Source organism: Bubalus kerabau, chromosome 3, assembly GCF_029407905.1.
Source record: "Bubalus kerabau isolate K-KA32 ecotype Philippines breed swamp buffalo chromosome 3, PCC_UOA_SB_1v2, whole genome shotgun sequence".
In the NCBI taxonomy this organism is placed as follows: Eukaryota; Metazoa; Chordata; class Mammalia; order Artiodactyla; family Bovidae; genus Bubalus; species Bubalus kerabau.
This window is the reverse complement of record NC_073626.1, coordinates 172166402-172187164: the sequence shown is the minus strand read 5'-3', so window position 1 is coordinate 172187164 and position 20763 is coordinate 172166402. Positions and strand designations below refer to the sequence as shown.

The 20763-nt window shown below is 43.7% G+C and overlaps 1 protein-coding gene and 1 long non-coding RNA gene across 5 annotated transcripts in view; one reads left to right on the top strand and one right to left on the bottom strand.

Annotated features, from left to right (window-relative positions):
• SLC16A14 (solute carrier family 16 member 14) overlaps window positions 1–20763 on the top strand; it is a 41217-nt gene that overhangs the window by 5483 nt on the left and 14971 nt on the right. For 3 of the 4 annotated variants that reach the window (XM_055573689.1, XM_055573688.1, XM_055573687.1), the window contains exons 1-4: window positions 2363–2495; window positions 2921–3192; window positions 8715–8858; window positions 14532–15515. In XM_055573689.1, the coding sequence (XP_055429664.1) occupies window positions 2437–2495; window positions 2921–3192; window positions 8715–8858; window positions 14532–15515 (1459 nt within the window). In that variant the 5' untranslated portion in view covers window positions 2363–2436. Of the gene's footprint in view, window positions 1–2362; window positions 2496–2920; window positions 3193–8714; window positions 8859–14531; window positions 15516–20763 lie in introns of those variants that run through there. The other variant, XM_055573690.1, reaches the window with a different exon arrangement.
• Window positions 1–20763, bottom strand: part of LOC129646849 (uncharacterized) — a 36823-nt gene that overhangs the window by 12357 nt on the left and 3703 nt on the right. Inside the window, exons 3-4 of the long non-coding RNA XR_008712197.1 lie at window positions 20661–20742; window positions 11187–11326 (exon numbers count right to left, since the gene is read on the bottom strand). This is a non-coding gene — a long non-coding RNA (uncharacterized LOC129646849). The remainder of the gene's footprint in view (window positions 1–11186; window positions 11327–20660; window positions 20743–20763) is intronic.

Genomic DNA, 20763 nt, shown 5'->3' with positions numbered 1-20763 from the left:
ATAGAATAATATTCAGCCACTTAAAAAAAAATATGAAATAATGCCATTTGCAGTAACATGGGTGGATCTAGAGATCGTCATACTGAGTGAATTATGTCAGATAGGAAAACACAAATATCATATGTATCACTCATGTGGAATCTCTAAAAAATGAAACAAATGAACTTATTCACAAAACAGATTCACACTTAGAAAACAAACTTCCGGTTACCGAAGAGGAAAGGTCAGAGGGAGGGATAAATTAGGAGTTTGGGATTAACATATACACACTGCTGCTACTGCTGCTGCTAAGTTGCTTCAGTCGTGTCCAACTCTGTGCGACCCCATAGACTGCAGCCCACCAGGCTCCCTCGTCCCTGGGATTCTCCAGGCAAGAACACTGGAGTGGGTTGCCATTTCCTCCTCCAATGCATGCAAGTGAAAAGTGAAAGTGAAGTCACTCAGTTGTGTCCAACTCTTCGCGACCCCATGGACTGCAGCCTACTAGGCTCCTCCATCCATGGGATTTTCCAGGCAAGAGTACTGGAGTGGGGGGCCATTGCTTTCTCCAGTATACACACTACTGTATATAAAATAGATAATCAATAAGGACCTACTGTATAGCACAGGAAACTACATTCAATATTATATAATAACCTATAAAGGAAACTGAATTGCTGTGCTGTACTCCTGACATGCTATTGTAAATAAACTATACTTCAATAAAAGGATTTTTTAAAAAGAAATAGACAGTAAGGAAAAAAAGCCAGATGTGTGCAGCTGGGGCCCTATATGTGTCAGTTCAGTTCAGTCGCTCAGTCCTGTCTGACTCTTTGTGACCCCATGGATTGCAGCAGGCCAGTCTTCCCTGTCCATCACCAACTCCTGGAGCTTGCTCAAACTCATGTCCATTGAGTCGGTCATGCCATCCAACATCTCATCCTCTGTCATCCCCTTCTCTTCCTGCCCTCAATCCTTCCCAGCATCCGGGTCTTTTCCAGTGAGCCAGTTCTTCTCATCAGGTGGCCAAAGCCAAAATATGACCATTAGTTCTCTGAAATAACTTCCATGTAGAGCACAGTGTTTAGAAAATGATGCTGATGCAATGCCTACAGACATAATATGAAAACATCATTGTTTGAAACCTTGACCAACAAAGGATTTTTTTCAGGGAAGAGTGTTTTGTCAGTGACATCTAGAATTACTGGCACAACAGTGATGACAAAAAAGCAGACCAATTTCTAGTCGTTGGTTCTTGCTTTTTTTGTCCTCGGTGGTGGCTTCTGGGGCCGAGTGCCCCCTCTGCTCTGTCCGTGGTGCTTCACTGCCCCGCAGGGCTCAGCTGCCCAACAATCACTTCCACTTGTTGTAGACAGTAGTTTGTTTCATTATCCTGAACACTGAGGCCCCAACATAGCCACCATCCTCCTCATTCTCCACCAGTGACTAGCTTCCCTGGACTGCACCAAAGAAACTACACTAACAAGCATAACTTTCCATCCCATGCTTACTCTCTTGTCTCTATCTATCTGCTGCTTCCTCCAGTCTTAGAGGATTGGTCACCCTTCTTGATCAAGACTAACCCTGTCCCATGACCTCTGGGGTTAATCATTCTCTGTCTCTCTGGGCTTCCCAAGTGGCTCTGTGGGTAAAGAATTTGCTTGCAGTGTAGAAGTCACAAAAGACTTGGGTTTGATTCTTGGGTTGGGAAGATCCCCTCGGGGAAGGGCATGGCAGTCCACTCCAATATTCTTTCCTGGAGAATCCATGGACAGAGGAGCCTGGCAGACTACGGTCCATGGGGTCACAGAGAGTCAGACACGACTGAAGTGACTTAGCATGCATGCATCTATGTCTGTCTCTGTCTTTATCTCTATCTCTATTTTTTTCTTTATTCTCAGTTCCTATGCACATACTTCAATCTCATCCTACAAGATAAAACCAGAGACCTTCCCTGACCTGGTATCATCTCCCCTCTAGCTCCATCCAACTTCCATCCTCTTGATCGAACAACTTGAGAGATGGGTCTATACAAAGCACATATCCCATCTTATCTCATCCTTGTGCAAATGCAGCTGCCAACTGTTCATTTTGTAAAGATAAACTCCAAGATCCTTTTTTGACACATAAAAGCCTTCAAGATCTAGCCCCTGGCTTTCTGGTAACCTGAACATCACTGTAGTATCCAAATTTCTTTAGTCTGATTTCCTGTTGTCTTAGCAGTTTTCTAGCTTCCCAGGTAAATGCTCAGAATGGGGGTGGACAGAGGGGATAAAAGTAAGTCTTGTATGTCAGATACAGCATCATCATTATTAGAAAACTCTATCTCCCATTGTCAGATAACAAATTAGCTTCTTCTTTACCAGTGTCCCGAGTTGGGTTCGTATGAGTCAGTCCCCCTGAGGCCAACCCCCTGTAGCTGTACTGAACGAATTGAACACTTGGACCCACAAAACTATGAACAATAACCTCTGCCAGGAGCCTGCACAGGACCGAGCTACCCTGCCTAAGGCCAGGTGCCTTCCTTCTCTGATATCTGTGTTATCTGTCAGTTTCCATCTCAGTAAGGGACACAAGGCTTGGGCTTTGGAATCAGGAATAGCTGGGTTCAATTCCCAGGTTCCTGTCTAGCCATACCATCTACTGGCCTTGAGAACTTGGGAAAGGTGCTTAACTTCTCTGAGTCGATTTTCATTTCTTTGAAATAACCAGCATAGTATTTATATACAGGATGACTGCAAAGATGAAACAGGTTTCATAAAAGCACTTGGTCTTGTGAAAAGCAAGACGTGTTCCCAAATCTACATAATGACGAAGACTAAAGATCCAGTGTGACAGTGGGGTGACTTTGGTTTTGATGGGGAGGTAGTGCTGTCCAAAGAAGAAGGAGATATTTTTTGTTCTAATGTTCCATGAAATTATTTGTCCTTATGTATTTCAGAACATCTTGGAAAATGTATACAAGTCATGAAGACATTGGGTATGATTTCGAAGATGACCCCAAAGATAAGAAGACACTTAAACCCCACCCAGACATTGATGGCGGCTGGGCCTGGATGATGGTCTTGTCCTCTTTCTTTGTGCACATCCTCATCATGGGCTCCCAGATGGCCCTGGGCGTCCTCAACGTGGAGTGGCTTGAAGAATTCCATCAGAGCCGCGGCCTGACGGCATGGGTCAGCTCCCTCAGCATGGGTGTCACTTTGATTGTGGGTATGTTCACGTGTGACCTGTTGTCAATTATAACTATAATATGACAGTCCCTCGCTATAAGTCATGCTTTATCTCGTTGAAGTACCAGAGATGAGATGTTGGTGGATGTTACTCTTGTTTTTATTGTGGTCAGATATACCTAACATGAAATTTACCCTTTTAACCATTTTTAGGTATACAGTTCAATACCATTGAGTACATTCATCACCACTGTCCATCTCCAGAACTTTTCTCATCTTCCTAAACTGAAATCCTACCAGTTAAGCCATAACTCCCCATTGCCACCTCTCCTCTCAGCCCCCTGTCTCTGGCCACTAACATTCTGTTTAAAGTCTCTATGAATTTGTTTACTCTAAGTACCTTGAATAAGTAGAATCAGACAATATTTGTTCTTTTGTGTGATACTCCTATTTGAGTACTGTAAACATTTTGAGCATTTAAAAAAACGATCATTAAAAATGTTTGCCCCTGTTTTCTTAACTATTGTAAACCATTACCTACCATTACAAATCTGTTTTTAAACACTTATCAATATTTTTAAAAGATAAAAAAAAACTTAGAGAAAACACAGTAAAAGTAAATAGCCATCCTATTTCAGAGCCCTGGTGTTTTAAATTTGAAATATTGATCCCATGTGGTTGAAAAATCTATTAAGCTGTTTTTAGAAAGGTTATTGATACAGCAAACAGGAAGGAATAATAATATATTCTTGTATTTTGTTGTTTAAGCTAACCACCCAGCAATCTATGAAAGCAATTCTTATCTAATTGGAGATAGTAAATCAGAAAGCTGAAAAAAAGAGAAAGTGGTTAGTCACTCAGTCGTGTCCGACTCTTCGCAAGCTCATGGATTGTAGCCCGCCAGGCTCCTCTGGCCATGGGATTCTCCAGGCAAGAATACTGGAGAATACTGCCCTGCCCTCCTCCAGGGAAAACATAAATGGCCTCAGATATCTTCCTGGTTTTGTGAAAGGATGTGTATGACAGGCATATTTGTGTTTGACGAGAGTCTGTGCCTTGTCAGTGATTTCCACATTGGTAATTAATTGCTTGAATTCAATTCAGAGATTTGTTGATCTTGGCTGGTATTCAGCCAGTTTCTTTTGGATAATACCAGTGACATTGGTAACAGTGGCAGTGCTAATGACAGAAAACAAGGACAGAGTGTTATTTCTCAAGATGTGTGCAGGGGGTGTGTGTTTATCACAGGGATTGGTTACTGCTCTAGTTTTAAAATTAAATAAGGGCACCATTATGTGTGTGAGTGATTTGCTGATAAATCATTTTTGCCTGTAACTGTAATGAACTGACTCCTTCAACCCTGCCGTGGCCTTGTTCAAATCAGGACTGTTGTATCATATGAGAAGTGCAAGTAGGTTAATCTTAGTGCAGGGAATTTGCTAGTTTTATGTTGGATATGGGCTTCCCTAGTGGCTCAGATGGTAAAGAATCTGCCTGCAATGAAGGAGACCCTGGTTTGATCCCTGGGTTGGGAAGATCCCCTGGAAGAGGGCATGGCAACCCACTCCAGTATTCTTGCCTGGAGAATTCCATGGACAGAGGAGCCTGGTGAACTACAGTCCAGGGGGTTGCAAAAAGCCAGACATGACTGAGCGAATAACACTTTCATGTTGGATATAATTTTACCTTTTCAATGAGTAAGTAAAGGAAAACTAGTCTTCTGAAATACTTAAATCCATTTTCTTACCTTTTTTAAAATAAACATTTAGAGGGTAGAACAAAATACTTTCAGATTTAAACTAGGAAGTGTGTGTGTACAACAAAAAAGAAAATTCAGCCAAAGGCCAGGATATTTGTCCCAATATTTTCCAAGCCATCCAGTAAGATTGTCTTTGGTATTATTTCATGTTTCACAAGTTCCATAGGCATAAACAATGGAAATCAGTCCTAAAGTTATTGGATGTGTTTCTTGGGCTTCCGTCACAGCTCAGTTGGTAAAGAATCTGCCTGTAATGAGGAGACCCTGGTTCAATTCCTGGGTCAGGAAGATCCCCTGGAGAAGGGATACGCCATCCACTTCAGTATTCTTGGGCTTCCCTTGTGGCTCAGCTCATAAAGAATCTGTCCGCAATGCCAGAGATCTGGGTCTGATCCCTGGGTTGGAAAGATCCCCTGGAGAAGGGATACACTACCCACTTCAGTATTCTGGCCTGGAGAGTTCCATGGACTGTATAGCCCGTGGGGTCACAAAGAGTTGGACACAACTAAGCTACTTTCACTTTCACTTTCCTGAAGATGATCCCCCAAATCAGAACACCTAACTCAACAGTGGTGATGAAATGTGATTGTCACCTTTCATTGGGAGGTAACTGTGGATTCTGAATTCTGAGAGTTTCTGAATTCCAGACAGTGGAGCTTCCGACAGTAGAATAACCTTTCTTCAGGAAAGGTACCTGCCAGATAAACATCTTTTATCTTGCGCTCAGAAATTATAGCACAGCAAGGCTCATAGTTATATAAATGAAAGGTCTTTTATTCTGTCTATCATGACCCTAAATTGCTATTCATTATCTAAGGTGCCTGATACAGGTGGAGGCAGATATGTTGGGTGCTTTTCCAAGGCAGAAGCCAGCAAAAACAGCTCTCCTTTATTTAGCACTTATTACACACCAAGTGTGGGCTTCCCAGGTGGTGCTAGTGGTAAAGAACATGCCTGTCAATGCAGGAGATGTAAAAGAGGTGGGTTCAATCCCTGGGTTGGCAAGCTCCCCTGGAGAAGGATATGGCAACCCACTCCAGTATACTTGCCTGGAAAATTCCATGGACAGAGGAGTCTGGTGGGCCCATAGTGTTGTAAAGAGTAGGACACGACTGAAGCTACTTAGCATACATGAACTCATGCACATGCCAGGTGCATATGATGTACATGATCTCATTTGATTCTCTGGCAAGCCTGGGGGCCAGACCATCATCTTCATCTCACAGAGGAGATCATGCAACGCTCAGAGACGTTACGTTACTGAAGTTAACTTGTAACCGGTAAGTGAGGGACAGGCTTCAAATGTGGTCCATTGGACTCCAAAATGGTGCCCACTCTACCACCCTGCCTGCCATGACATTAAATGAGAACCAAAAATATATTTGAAGTGAATAAGTATAAATTGTTTTCTCTTTCTCATCCTTGAGTTACCGCCTTTAAATTTAAAAATTCCATGCATTGTGTCACAGAGTTGAAAGCACTCTCTCGGGCAGTGACTCGCCCGTGGGAAACTAAGTAAATTCATTCTTTTTTTTGTTTGGCTGCGTCGGGTATTAGTCGCAGCACTTGAGGCCTTCCTTGTGTCATGCGAGGTCTTCCATCTCAGCGCACAGACTCTCTAGTTGTAGCACACAAGCTCAGTATTTGCATGGGCTTCATCGCTCCACGGCATGTGAGATCTTAGTTCCTGACCAGGGACTGAACCCACGTCCCCTGCATTGCAAGGCTGATTCTTTAACTGCTGGATCACCAGGAAGTCCCAGCTTAGTAAGTTTTTAGCCTGAGATAGTCCCCCCTGAACATAGGGCTTCATAACTGCATAAAGTAATCATGATAAAAAAATGTGACATCTTTTTTATTTTTTTTGGCGACACTGCACAACTTGAGGGATCTTACTGCAATGAGAGTGCTGAGGCCTAACCACTGGCTGCCAAGGAATCCCCTAAGATGATGTTTAAAATGCATGATCTTGGACTTCCCTGGTAGTCCTGTGGTAAGAACTACACCCTTCCAATGCAGGGGACTTGGGTTCCACCCCCGGTTGGGGAATTAAGATCCCACATAGCACACAGCACAGTCAAAAAAAATAAATAAAATGGATGATCTTACTGAATGCTCCAATGCTTTGACCACCTGTTGTGAAGAGCCAACTCATTGGAAAAGACCCTGATGCTGGAAAAGACTGAGGGCAAAAGGAGAAGAGGGAGGCAGAGGATGAGATGGTTAAATAGCATCACTGACTGAGTAGATACGAATTTGAGCAAACTCCAGGAGATAGTGAAGGACAGAGGAGCCTGGTGTGCTGCAGTCCATGAGGTCGCAAAGTCAGACCCAACTTAGCGGCTGAACAACAACACTGAATGTTGAGTACAGCCTCAAATGTTTGAAGAAGGAATCACTTATCCCAAGACAAGTTGCCACAAAGGCAGGAAGAAAAGAGGGTTGACGAAAATTTAAAAAAAAAAAAAAAAAATAGAGCGAAGTGTATTCCTGAATCTCCACATGGTGTCGTAAATGCATAGCCTGATGGGTCTCATTGGAACTGAGAGTCAGCAGAGCCTGAAGTATGTGTGAAGTCATGAGAAGTTCTTTCCGGCTTGGTTTGCATCTAGATGTCCTCATGAAAACAGGCTACAGGTGCCTCGCCTGAAGCATGGACGTCCTGAGAACCCCTTCCATACTCCCTTAAAGTCTGGAGAAAAAACTCAAATGTGTACAGAAGCCAAACAAGCAACGTACATGTAACCAGGAGGCCAAATAAGAGACTGACATGTGGGTGGGGACTGCGGCAAACCGGAGAGGGTGTGACACAGCTAAACAGGATCACCTACTGTACACAGCCAGCTGCTTTGGGCCGTATGGGAAGATCTGTTGCCCCTGGATTTTTTTTATGAATAATCGTAATTTTTAAATGTTGGCAACTGACTCAAAACATTTAAAACTTTGTTCTCGATAAACAAAATGTTTACACAGGCTGCATGGAGCCCCTGGACCTCTAGTGTAGGATCTGTTGTAGACCAGAAAATGAATCAACATGTCTATTTATTTCAGGCCTGTCTTCCCTGAAAATCTAGAACCTTGTGTTCTTCGGGGACATTTTTGAAACCTGTCTTTGCGTGCCAAAAGCTCTCTGCACATAAGGCCACGGCAGGGGGTTTGGTTTGTTTTAGTTAACAGCTCTAGTAATGTTTTGTCTTCATATAAAGATTCCCTAAGAAAATAAAATGAAAATAAAATGCCACTCAGTTCAGTTCAGTTCAGTCGCTCAATCATGTCTGACTCTTTGCGACCCCATGGACTGCAGCACGCCAGGCTTCCCTGGCCATCACCAACTCCCGAAGTTTACTCAAACTCATGTCCATTGAGTCGGTGATGCCATCCGACCATCTCATCCTCTGTTGTCCTCTTCTCCTCCCGCCTTCAATCTTTCCCAGCATCAGGGTCTTTTCAAATGAGTCACTTCTTCGCATCAGGTGGCCAAAGTATTGGAGTTTCAGCTTCAGCTTCAGTCCTTCTAATGAACACTCAGGACTGATCTCCATTAGGATGGACTGGTTGGATCTCCTTGCAGACCAAGGGACTCTCAAGAGTCTTCTACAACACCACAGTTCAAAAGCATCTATTCGTCGGTGTTTGGCTTTATTTGTGGTCCAACTCTCACATCCCTACATGACTACTGGAAAAACCATAGCCTTGACTAGATGGATGTTTGTTGGCAAAGTAATGCCTCTGCTTTTTAATATGCTGTCTAGGTTGGTCATAACTTTCCGCTACTCAGTTCCTTTCTCAATGTTCTGTGACAGGGCCTTTCATCGGCTTGTTCATTAACACCTGTGGGTGCCGCCGGACAGCCATCATCGGAGGGCTCCTGAACTCGCTGGGCTGGGTGTTGAGTGCCTACGCCGTGAACGTGTATTATCTCTTTATTACCTTTGGACTGGCAGCTGGTAAGCATGGTGAATTTCCTTTTTTTTTTTTTTTTGCCACGCCACACACCGTGCGGAATCTTAGTTTCCCAACCAGGGGTGGAACCCAGACCCCTTGCTTTGGACGCACAGAGTCTTGACCACTGGGCCTCCAGGAAAGTCCCCATAAGTGGTTGTCCTAAACTTGACTTTATGTGTTTCTGTTGAGTATTTGGGCAATGTATTTTGTCGTGGAGAAAAGAGACCCATTAAATATTTAGTCCCTTTGTCTCCATCCTACCCTACCCATATCCTATCCTCCAGGTAATACTTTTAATATAAGATATTAAATATGCCTGAAGCGTGAGGAAACAACCGAACAGCTGTACTTGGCCTCCGTAATAGAATTTAATTAAATTTTCTATATCTGGTTCTAAGTGCTAGTCCTTCTCTTGTAACAAAACCCATGTACTAACAACATTCTCTCATTTAAGAACTGCAGAATCCAGTGTGAATCAGAGAAAAATCACGTTCTCCTTTGGCTCTGCTCAAAATAATGAAATAGCAGCAAAACCCACACAGGTTTAGAGACTGTAAGAATCAAATCCAGAGCAGAGTGGCAGTCCCCAGGAGATATATGAAAATTGGCTCAGGCAGCACAGTTTGCATATCCATTTTGCAAAATGTATTCCCAGCCATAATTTCTTCTATCAACAGATAGCAGAATGCACATAGATAAGTAGTTTCTTACTCATACAACTGTATTTCAGTGAACTGGATCCAGCCTGACCTTTTAGAATACAGAGCTATAATCGTCATAAATGGCACCTTGATGGCGGTGTTTGTGTAAGAGTTCAAAGTTAGAATTGGAACCCTTGGGTTTTTTTTCCCACTTATATGTGTGACTTTGGGAAAATTACTTAACTTGCTTATGCCTCAGTCTCTTTATCTGCAAATGGAATAATTGACTGCTTGGCTTACAGGATTGTTGGAAAGGTTATATGAAATGATCTGTATGAAGCACTTAGCACAGTGCTTGGCACATAATAAAGTCTTAAGTGAATGTTAGCTAATATATAATTGCTATTATATATAATACACTGTTTTTATTATAAGCTTAAGTTTATGCTTTAAGGTAGCAGGAGAAGGCGAACATAAAAACCAATTGTCCACATAAGCTGACAAGTTGGTTCTCTGTGATGTATCCATATATACATCTTTAGGTGTAAAAAGCACTTCTGTATGCTATGAAGCCTAGTTTGGAAACCACTGATCTGAAGTGAAGGACTTGACCACAGTTCTTAAAGAACAATTCAAAATGTTTTTCCTGAGGCGATTTAGAAACTTCCCCATAACAGTCCAATGAATAGAGCTGGCACAGGGCTTTTACTTCTGCTAAAACTGAGGGAGTCACACCGGGGTCTCTGGGCAGACACATGGGAGCCCCTAGGAACTTGATCCATGTTGTCAGGACTATGAATCAATCCCCAAAACTGGTACTTGAGGGAGTTGCCTGGTGGTCCAGTGGGTTTACCAGTGTTAGAAGTTTGCCCTTCACTGCCATGGCTCAGGTTCAGTCCCTGGTCAGAGAACTAAGATCACACAAGCATGGCCAAAAGAAAAAACTAGGACTTGAAATTTATTCCCATCATTTAGACATGCCTATGGTCAGACTCTTTGTTTCAGACTCTTTGTTGAAACGGAATTTTATCTCTTGCAATTAGTTGCTTTGGATCCTCAAATAATGTGATCTCCATATTCATTCATTTACTTATTTATTCAACAAGTATTTATGGATCCAAGGAAGTAGGAAAAAGATCAGGAGACCAGTGAAAGGAAAGTGTTTCTTGAAACACTTTATTATACCCACTTTTTATACAGGAAACACCTGAAGAAAGTCTCTGAAAATAAATGTATCCACTTTCTCCCCAAACATAATTATATTTAAGTGGAAAATCCAGCTAAATCAGCTAGCTTGTATACTGTTGGGCTGTCATTAGTGAGACATTTTGAAACTGATTGACCCTATTTGATAGAAAAGAAACAAAGTTAGATGCAAAGATCTGCAAAAAGTGAGTGACTGAAACAACAAAAACAAAACTAAATTAATTAAAAAAATTTTAAAGGCAAGTTATTGAGATATATATGTGTGTATGCATGTTTATCACAGTACAGTGATAAACATATTTGTATATCTGTATGTACATATCTCTTTATGTTTGAAAGAGACTTAGGTGACATCCTTCATTACAAGAAGCATTTGAGGCAGATTTGTTTGTATTTGTTTTTTTAACATCTAGGCAATTAAAATTGCATGGATGTCCTCCTAATGAGCAGAAAATTAACATCTGTTTGAGTGATCTTACTTACCCAGAGAGTCTGGACAAATTTCTTCAGCTCTGCCATTTAAGGGCTCCATTTTCTTACTCGGCTCCTGGAAGAACCTTTCCCTCCAATCCGAGCTTTTTACTCAAAACCACAAGATTGATTCTCCCCTGCTCGTCTTCTTCCTGGCTTACCCGGGTACAAAGTTGAAAGTGTTAGTCGCTCAGTCTGACTCTTTGCAGCCCCATGGACTGTAGCCCTCCAGGCTCCTCTGACCGTGAATTCTCCAGGCAAGAATAGTGGAGTGGGTTACCATTCCCTTCTCCAGGAGAGCTTCCCCACCCAGGGATTGAACATGGGTCTCCTGAATTCCAGGCGGATTCTTTACTGGCTGAGCCACCAGGGAATCAACCTGATGTGGTGAAGAATTGTTCCAGGGCCCTGCTTGACCACTGGGCTTGGGCCTCAGTATCTGCAAGGCCTGTCCTACACACTCATAGAATAATTGTGCCAATTTTGAATCACAAAGGATGAGGGGGATGAGGAATCACATGAGGAAGGGGGATGCTGTTCAGGACAAGGAGAGGTAATAGATGCTTATAGCATCAGGCACGGATTTTTTTTTCTCACATGTCGTGGGAGTATTTATTATTTAAATGATGTTATAATTGGTGCTACTCTTATGCTTTGGTCTCTCTCTCGATTCGGTTCCTTATTAGTCATTTCATTCTGCTGCTGTTTAGCAATCTGTAACCACATTTAATTTAGGATGTTGGTTATTGTCAGTGACAAATCAGATTTTGAAAAGTAAACTTTTGTGCCTCCAGCAAAATGCAGAATGGCAAATTTCAAAGGACAAATGATCCAGTTTCCTCAACAAGTAGATTGTGAGGAAAATAGAGAACTTAAAAGACTTTAAAAAAAAAAAAATATATATATATATATATATATAGACCAACAAATAGCAATGTGTGGGCCTTACTTGATTTAAACAAATCTTTAAAAAATATGATCATTTGTGAGACAGGGTCTTCCCCAGTGGCTCAGCAGTAAAAAAAAAAAAAATCCACCTGCAAATGCAGGAGACATGGGTTCAATCCCTGGGTTGGGAAGATCCCCTGAAGAAAGAAATGGCAACCCACTCCAGTATTCTTGCCTGGAGAATCCCATGGACAGAGGAGCCTGGCAGGCTACAGTCCATAGGGTTGCAAAGAGTAGGAAATGACTGAAGCAACTGAGCAGCAGCTTAAGACAATTAGAAATTTAAATACCTTCTGGATATTTTATGATATCAAGGAATGATTCATTTTTCAGATAAGATAATGATGAGATTATCCAGTTTAAAGAATTCATCTATTTTAAAAGCTGGAGCAAAATGCTTCTGCAGCTCCATCCTGGCAGCTGGGGGATGAGCAGTTAAGGGTGAGACAGAGCATGGACGATGGAAAGGGACCCGACCCTGCAGTTGGGTCTGCCTTCCAATCCAGATTCTCCAGCTACCTGTTGCAAGGTCAGGGAAAGTTTCTTAATCTCCATGAGGTTCAATGCTCCCTTTAATAATTTGGGTATAACCACAGGTAGCTTTCAGGTTATTATGAAAATTAAACCAGATAAAACCTGAAAGGCAACTGGAACATCATCGCCACTCAATTAGCAGTAACTATTATTATTATATTTGTGTGTATGACTGCTCTGGTCTCCTTCCAAATTCAAGTAATTCTGAAACTGTTAAATGATGCTGAACTAGGGAAGCTTCTCAGCTTTGGGGCATGCTGTTGGTCACAGTCTCTTCTCTGCTATTAAGCTGCTATCCTAATGTCAGGAGGTTGTAAGCATTAGAACAGAATGGGAACCCCTTGAACAACTGAAGCGGGGTTTTATGGTTTCCCTCCATCTGTACCTAGAAGTTGAGAACACAACCCTCAACCTCTTGGCCAGTGCTTTATTTGATTTCATATTTATTTTATTTTTAAATAAGCTTCATTTTTAGAGCATTTTAGGGCTTCCAAGGTGCACTGCAGTGGTAAAGAACCCACCTGCCACTACAGGAGACGTAAGAGATGTGGATTCAATCCCTGGGTCAGAAAGATCTCCTGGAGAAGGAAATGGCAATCTACTCCAGCATTCTTGCCTGGAAAATTCCATGGACAAGGGAGCCTGGTGGACTTCAGTCCGTGGGGTCACAAAGAGTCGGACACAACTGAGCACAGCAGCACAACTGTTAGGTTCAGCAAAACAAAGCGTTCCCAGTACCCCTGCCCCCAACACACACCACCTTCCCCAGCAGCATTTTAATTTTGTCCATGTAAACCACCAGCTGTTCCTGTTTTCTAAGAAAAATACAATTTAAAAAATCAGAGCTACAAATGAGTATTAGGTGGTTTTGACGTCTAGTAGCTACGTATACTCATGGGTACATTTTAATTCCTTTTATTCTTCTAATGAATTTGGGAACACATTGGCCCATTCCTAAGTCTTCTGCAAATTGCCTGGAGTCACTTCCTCCCCTTGCCCGTGAGTACTTCCTGTGTTTTAAGTGCGATTAGCGCTGATAGCAGAGCACTCAGAATGCATGCTATCCTTCAACAAATCGTTAAGCACATGCTATGTATTCTGGGCAATGCCCAGCATAACAGGGGCTAAAATACACACAGTCCTGCCCTGGTGCAGCTTATATTCTCATGTGAGAATGCAGACTTTACTTTAGTTGTTTATTTAGTATATATAATTTATCTAATATAATTTATTATTATTATTGGTGTAACCTATGCTGAAAAGCCTGTTGGGAGAAATGATGGACTAGAAACAGGCTTCTGTGGGTGATGGTCTTGGTACTTACCTCTCAAGCTCCTTTTTTTTTTAAACAAACATGATTATATCTTTGTTTAAAAGTTATACAAAAGAAGAGAAAACTCGGGGTGGGTGTAGGCCACAGCAGGAAAAGCCCACATTTTGGACAACAAAAACACACCTGGGTTCAGAGTCTTTCTGAGTGTCAGCTTCTCCAAGTACAAAATGGGCATAATGGCATCTATTGTGTAAGATGTTACGCTTTTATAGAGGGGATTACCTGTGGTAATGTCTGTAAAGCACATGGACCCCGGTGAGTGGTCAATAAGGACTGGCTATTGTTGTTATTTGGAGAAGGAAATGGCAACCCACTCCAGTATTTGGCCTGGAACATCCCATGGACAGAGGAGCCTGGCAGGCTATATCTAGTCCTTGGGGTTTCAAGAGTGGGAGGCCACTTAGCAGCTAAACCATTGTTGTTATTCAAAAACAGTTATAGAGATGAAGGTAATGAGATGCAGATGATCTTGAAGGCTGCCGGTTGGGGCTGTGGCCGTTTACGTTGTGCTGTCTGCCTTTTCTCCCCTCTTGGGGCCGCAGGCTTTGGCAGCGGGATGGCCTACCTGCCGGCCGTGGTCATGGTGGGCAGGTACTTTCAGAAGAGGCGCGCGCTCGCCCAGGGTCTCAGCACCACCGGGACCGGGTTCGGCACGTTCCTCATGACGGTGTTGCTCAAGTACCTGTGCGCAGAGTACGGCTGGCGGAACGCCATGTTCATCCAGGGCGCCGTGTCCCTGAACCTGTGTGTGTGCGGGGCACTCATGAGGCCCCTCTCGCCTGGGATGGACGGCGATGGTCCGGAAGAGAAGGCCCCGCACCACGTCCTGTCGGCTCACTCCACCGAATCGATCAGGTCCAGTGGACAACTGAGGGACGCCGAGGAGAAGCAGGGAGGCCCCGGCACCGAGGACAGCTCCCTCGGGGACGCGCCCGCCCAGGCGTGCCAGGAGAAATCCGCGCACAGAAACGACATGTACGCCTTCCGGCTTCTGAAGACGGTGAGCCAGCTGACCATGAGGGTCAGGAAGGGCTTTTGGGACTGGTACTCGGGCTATTTTGGGACAGCCTCGCTCTTTACTAATCGGATGTTTGTCGCCTTTATTTTCTGGGCTCTGTTTGCCTACAGCAGCTTCGTCATCCCTTTCATTCACCTCCCAGAAATAGTCAACTTGTACAATTTATCAGAGCAAAATGATGTGTTCCCCCTGACTTCGATCATAGCCATAGTTCACATCTTCGGGAAAGTGGTCCTGGGCGTTGTGGCCGACCTACCTTGCATCAGCGTGTGGAATGTCTTCCTGATGGCCAACTTCACCCTGGTCCTCAGTATTTTTATTCTGCCCTTGATGCACACCTATGCCGGCCTGGCAGTCATCTGTGCCCTGATAGGCTTTTCCAGCGGTTATTTCTCCCTGATGCCCGTGGTGACAGAAGACTTGGTGGGGATTGAGCACCTGGCCAATGCCTACGGAATCATCATCTGTGCTAACGGCATCTCCGCGTTGCTGGGACCGCCTTTTGCAGGTAAACCCTTCAAGGCATTAAGAGCTTAGAGTGCATGTAGAAAGGTCGGGTTCTCATTTATATTAAAAGTCCAGGATGAATATGAAGTTAAGTTTCCATGTGTGCACACACTCCTTTCTCCCTGCCCCCATTCCTGCCCCCAATTTCTTGTGTATAAATTTTAGCAACTTAAAGGTCATTCTTTCACATAGAATGTAGATGAATTTTTGGTCCTTAACCTGTGAGATAAACAACCAGGCTGGTAAAACAGAGAGTGCCATAGTGCAGAGCCTGTGCCCCATTAGAAGGAGGCAGTCTCTGCCAGTTCAAGCTTATTTCACCAAGAAATAACAGAAAATCATGACTAGCTCTCCTGTTGTTAGGCACCCCCCCTCCACACACACCAACAACCCACGAGAAGCTAGGACTCTGCACTCTCAGGTGACTTTTCCAGATTTTCAAAACACATCTGTAGATTCAACAGATCTGTGGGCTGGAGCTAGCCCTGTAGGAGTTTCTGTGTGTGTGCTAAGTTGCTTCAGTCATGTCCGACTCTTTGCGATCCCATGGACTGTAGCCCACTAGGCTCCTCTGTCCATGGGATGGGATTCTCCAGGCAAGAACGCTGGAGTGGGTTGCCATGCCCTCCTCCAGGGGATCTTCCTGACCCAGGGATCGAACCCGTATCTTTTACATCTCCCGCATTGGCAGGCAGGTTCTTTACCACTAGCGCCACCTGAGAAGCCCAGGAGTTTTCTACTGGTGCTGTAATAAATCTCCACAAACTTACTGGCTTAAAACAATACAAATGTATAATCTTACAGTTCTGGAGGTCAGCAGGCTAAACTGGATCAGTTCAGTTCAGTTCAGTTGCTCAGTCGTGTCCAACTCTTTGCAACCCCATGAACTGCAGCATTCCAGGCCTCCTTGTCCATCACCAACTCCTGGAGTCCACCCAAACCCATGTCCATTGAGTCAGTGATGCCATCCAACCATCTCATCCTCTGTCGACCCCTTCTCCTCCTGCCCTCCATCTTTCCCAGCATCAGGGTCTTTTCAGATAAGTCAGCTCTTTGCATCAGGTGGCCAAAGTATTGGAGTTTCAGCTTCAACATCAGTCCTTCCAATGAACACCCAGGACTGATCTCCTTTAGGATGGACTGGTTGGATCTTCTTGCGGTCCAAGGGATTCTCAAGAGTCTTCTCCAACACCACAGTTCAAAAGCATCAGTTCTTCAGCACTCAGCTTTCTTTATACTCTAACTCTCACATCCATACATGACCACTGGAAAAACCATAGCCTTGACTAGACGGATCTTTGTTGGCAAAGTAATGTCTCGCTGCTTTTTAATCTGCTTTCTAGGTTGGTCATAACTTTCCTTCCAAGGACTGGATCACAGTGGGCCAAAACCAAGGTGTTGGTGGAACCGCATTCTTTCTGGAAGCTCTCTGGGGCAATCTGTTTGCTTGCCTTTTGCAGCTTCTGGGGACCACCTGCTTTTTTGTCCCCTGACCCCTTCCTCCATCATCTATGCCAGCAGCAGAGCATCTTCTCGTTTCTCTGTGGTTCTCACTCTGCTGCCTCCTCTCATTTTTAAAGATGCCTGTGGCATTGGGCCCACTGGATAATCCAGAAAAAAACCCATCTCAAGATCCTAAACTTAATTCCATCTGCAGAGTCCCTTTTGCTGCCTAAGGTAACTTCACAGGTTCCAGAGATTAGCATGTGGGCATTGGGGGAGAGTTGGGACATTCTGCTTACCCAAGGCCAAGAGACCTCCAGTTGCCAACATCTAGGGTGAGATCTCTCACATACGTTCACCTCAGTTCAGTGGAGAATTTACTACTTGCATAGGGCATGCCAGAAGCCATAGGCACCCAGGAGGAGTCCCGTGCCTGGGCAGGTACCTCTCTGAACCTGTCATTCTGGGCAAGTTTTAAGCTTTGTGGCAGATTGACCCAGTCCCCAAGAAGCCAGGTGCTGGGCAAAGTCACAGAGTCTCCCCACAGTCCTGAGATTGAAGGCAGGAGCCTGCAAGGCATGACAGAGGCTGGGGTCAAATGTTAACACCCAGGTGTTCTCAGGAGGTGGCTTTTGGGGCATCCAGGCCGGGGTTGGCAGCAGTTGTGAGAGCTACCAGAAGTTCTGGGCAGGGTTTTCACCGGAGGAGCCTCACCTATTCAGATGTCCCACCCTGTCCTTTCTGGCTGCTCCTGGCCCTTTATTCTCATATCCTGTGCAGAAATACTTGTTCCCGGTAGCTGGGAAACTCATGGATTCAGGCCGAAACCCTCCCACCTCTCTTCCCAGTCTCCCTACAGACCCACAATCATCTCCTACCCTAGGGCCCTACTGGCAGAAGGCTTGTGCTAACTAACACACCCATCTTTATGTCCCACCCAACACGATTTGAAGCTCCAGAAATTATATATATATATATATATATATTTTTTTTTTATTCAACTGATGCTCAGAAAGATTGAGGGCAGGAGGAGAAGGGGGTGACAGAGAATGAGGTGGTTGGGTGGCATCACCGAATCAGTGGACATGTGTTTGAGCAAACTCCCGGAGATACTGAAGGACAGAGGAGCCTGGCAGGCTACAGTCCATGGAGTCGTAAAGAGCTGAACACAACTTAGCAACTGAACAGTAACAGTTCAGCTGACAACGCTGGCAGCTGGCTGACTAAAGGTTTAAAACGCAAGACTTGCTTTAGGAAACCCAGAGGCTACATATGGGGCCCCTTCTGAGTCAGGCTGCGCCTATTTTCTGCTCATACATAGAAGTGCAAGCCAGCATTTCTAGGTGACAGTGAATATCTATAGCAATGCAGTAGACTGTTGGCAGCTGAAAAGTCAGAACTGCTCAGTGATCTCATTGTATAGAATTCTCTATCAGTTAGGGATGCATTTGGTTGTAAAAGCACACCCCAACAACAATAGCTTAAATAGAGATTTAATTGCATCACATAACCAGAAATCTGGAGTTCAGAAACTAGATGATATTGAGACAATGTCTCAAGATCCTCTTGGCCTTTTACTCATGCTGGTTGCTCACAGTCACATACTGGCTCCAGTCACTACAAACTTACTTATAACAAGAAAGAGGAAGGGATGAAAGTCCCAGCAGACTTCCACTTATATCTAATTGGCCAGAACTATGTCTCACAGTGAGTCTAAGCTTCAAGGGAAACTGGAAATTGGAGAACTTTGCTTTCTAGCCTCGGGACTAGAGGAAGGAAAGGAGAAAAGATTTGGAATGGGAATTGGATTAATCAACCAGTGGTAACTTCCAAAGAAGTTAAATATCCATTAAGAGGATGGGGACTTAATCAGTGACTCATCCACCCTCTTGTTGGAAGTCCTTCAGATATATTGTATGTGGAAATAGAATCTGCCATTGATGTTTCTTTGCATAATCAGGGGGTACTTTCTGCTTCTAATGGTCAGTCTGAAATTATTTTATACTGATCCATTAGATTGCAATGGGCTTCCCTGATAGCTCAGTTGGTAAAGAATCCACCTGCAATGCAGGAGACCCCCGTTTGATTCCTGGGTCGAGAAGATCCCTTGTAGGGCTAGGCTACCCACTCCAGTATTCTTGGACTTCCCTTGTGGCTCAGCTGGTAAAGAATCTGCCTGCAATGCGGGAGACGTGGGTTTGATCCCTGGGTTGGGAAGATTCCCTGGAGAAGGGAAAGGCTTCCCACTCCAGTATTCTGGCCTGGAGAATTCCATGGACTCTGTAGTCCATGGGGTCGCAAAGAGTAGTGAAAAGAAAGTGAGCGACTTTCACTTTTACTTTTTCATTAGATTGCAGTAGCAATCTATCTATCACAAAGCAGCTATGAGGTACAGCATAAGTAATTCATGATCAGTGTTAATTAAAGCACCAAGGTCTGACAGCATGGTTTTCTTATCCCATCCCTATGGTCATTTCCTTTTCACACATTTGAATTCTAGTGCACTTACTTGAGTGGAAGGGAAAGGAATTACAACTATAACATAGGGAGTTATACCCACCTCTCAGTCCTCAGGTCTGATCTCTGCTTCAAGGTTCCTCCCTAGAAGTGGAGTCTGTAGCTAAATTTGATCCACGATGGATGGTAGAAAGCACTGTATTAATGGTGGATGTGTGTTAAATGCTGCCATAGGGTAGCCCCCCAGTCTCCTCTGTCCATGGGATTCTCCAGGAAAGAGTGCTGGAGTGGGTAGCCATTCCCTTCTCTAGTGGATCTTCCCAACCTAGGGATCAAACCTGGGTCTCCCACATTGCAGGCAGATTCTTTACCATCCAAGCCACCAGGGAATCCTCAAAATGCTGCCATGGAAATGTTAAAATCAATGTTCTGATGTACATCTCCAGGCCAGCAACCTAAAGGGGCCTTTCCTTCTTTTCGTTTATTTCTTCTTCCACTGAACCTATGTGCTAAGAAATGCTGAGCAGCATGATTGGCTAACTGCATTGTGTTTAATTCATTGATTTTCCAGGCCAAGGAGCCAATATTGCAATGAGACACAAGGCCAGCCTTTATGCATTATAGCAGTGGCTGGCAATATGAGTGACTAAATAACCACATTGAATTCTTGCTAGAAATTCCAGGTGGGCTAGAAATTATTACTTAGCTTGAAGTGCTATAAGGAAAATGACTGTTCACATTAGCTTTTTCTTTTTTAATGGGTTTAAAAATGAATGTGTTTTCCATTTTTCAAAGCGATTTCTACTGGCATTAAAAAAAATCTGGTACAATTTAGTAGCATGTTAGATAATCACACATATCCATTTAGCAGAAGAATATGCAATCAGAGATATTGAACAGTCACTTCAACCGTGTCATTTAGCAACACGAACTTCTTGATGTAATTCATTGTATAATGTTCTGGGCATTCAGTTTGTCTCTTTTAAAAGACGTAGTAATAGTAGATCCTTTTTTAGATGTTTCCAGGGTAAAGTATAGCAAAACTCAGCCACCAGATTTGACTGGCCAAGCATCCACAATTATCTCCAGTATTCACACAAAATGTCACAGGCTAACAATAATTTGTAATTTTTTTCACCAAGAGCTGGGAACACTTATTTATTAAGTAAGAAAAACAGCCATCACTCCTCATTTGATAGACTCAGATGAAAAAGGAATGCAGATTAATAAGGAACCAGGTTTTTACTTGGAAGCTGTTGATTTCAGCTGATGGTTGGATCAGGACTGCCAAGAATTCCGAGCTCCAAACCAAGGGACTGAGATCAGACCTATAGGGAGAGATGGGTGAT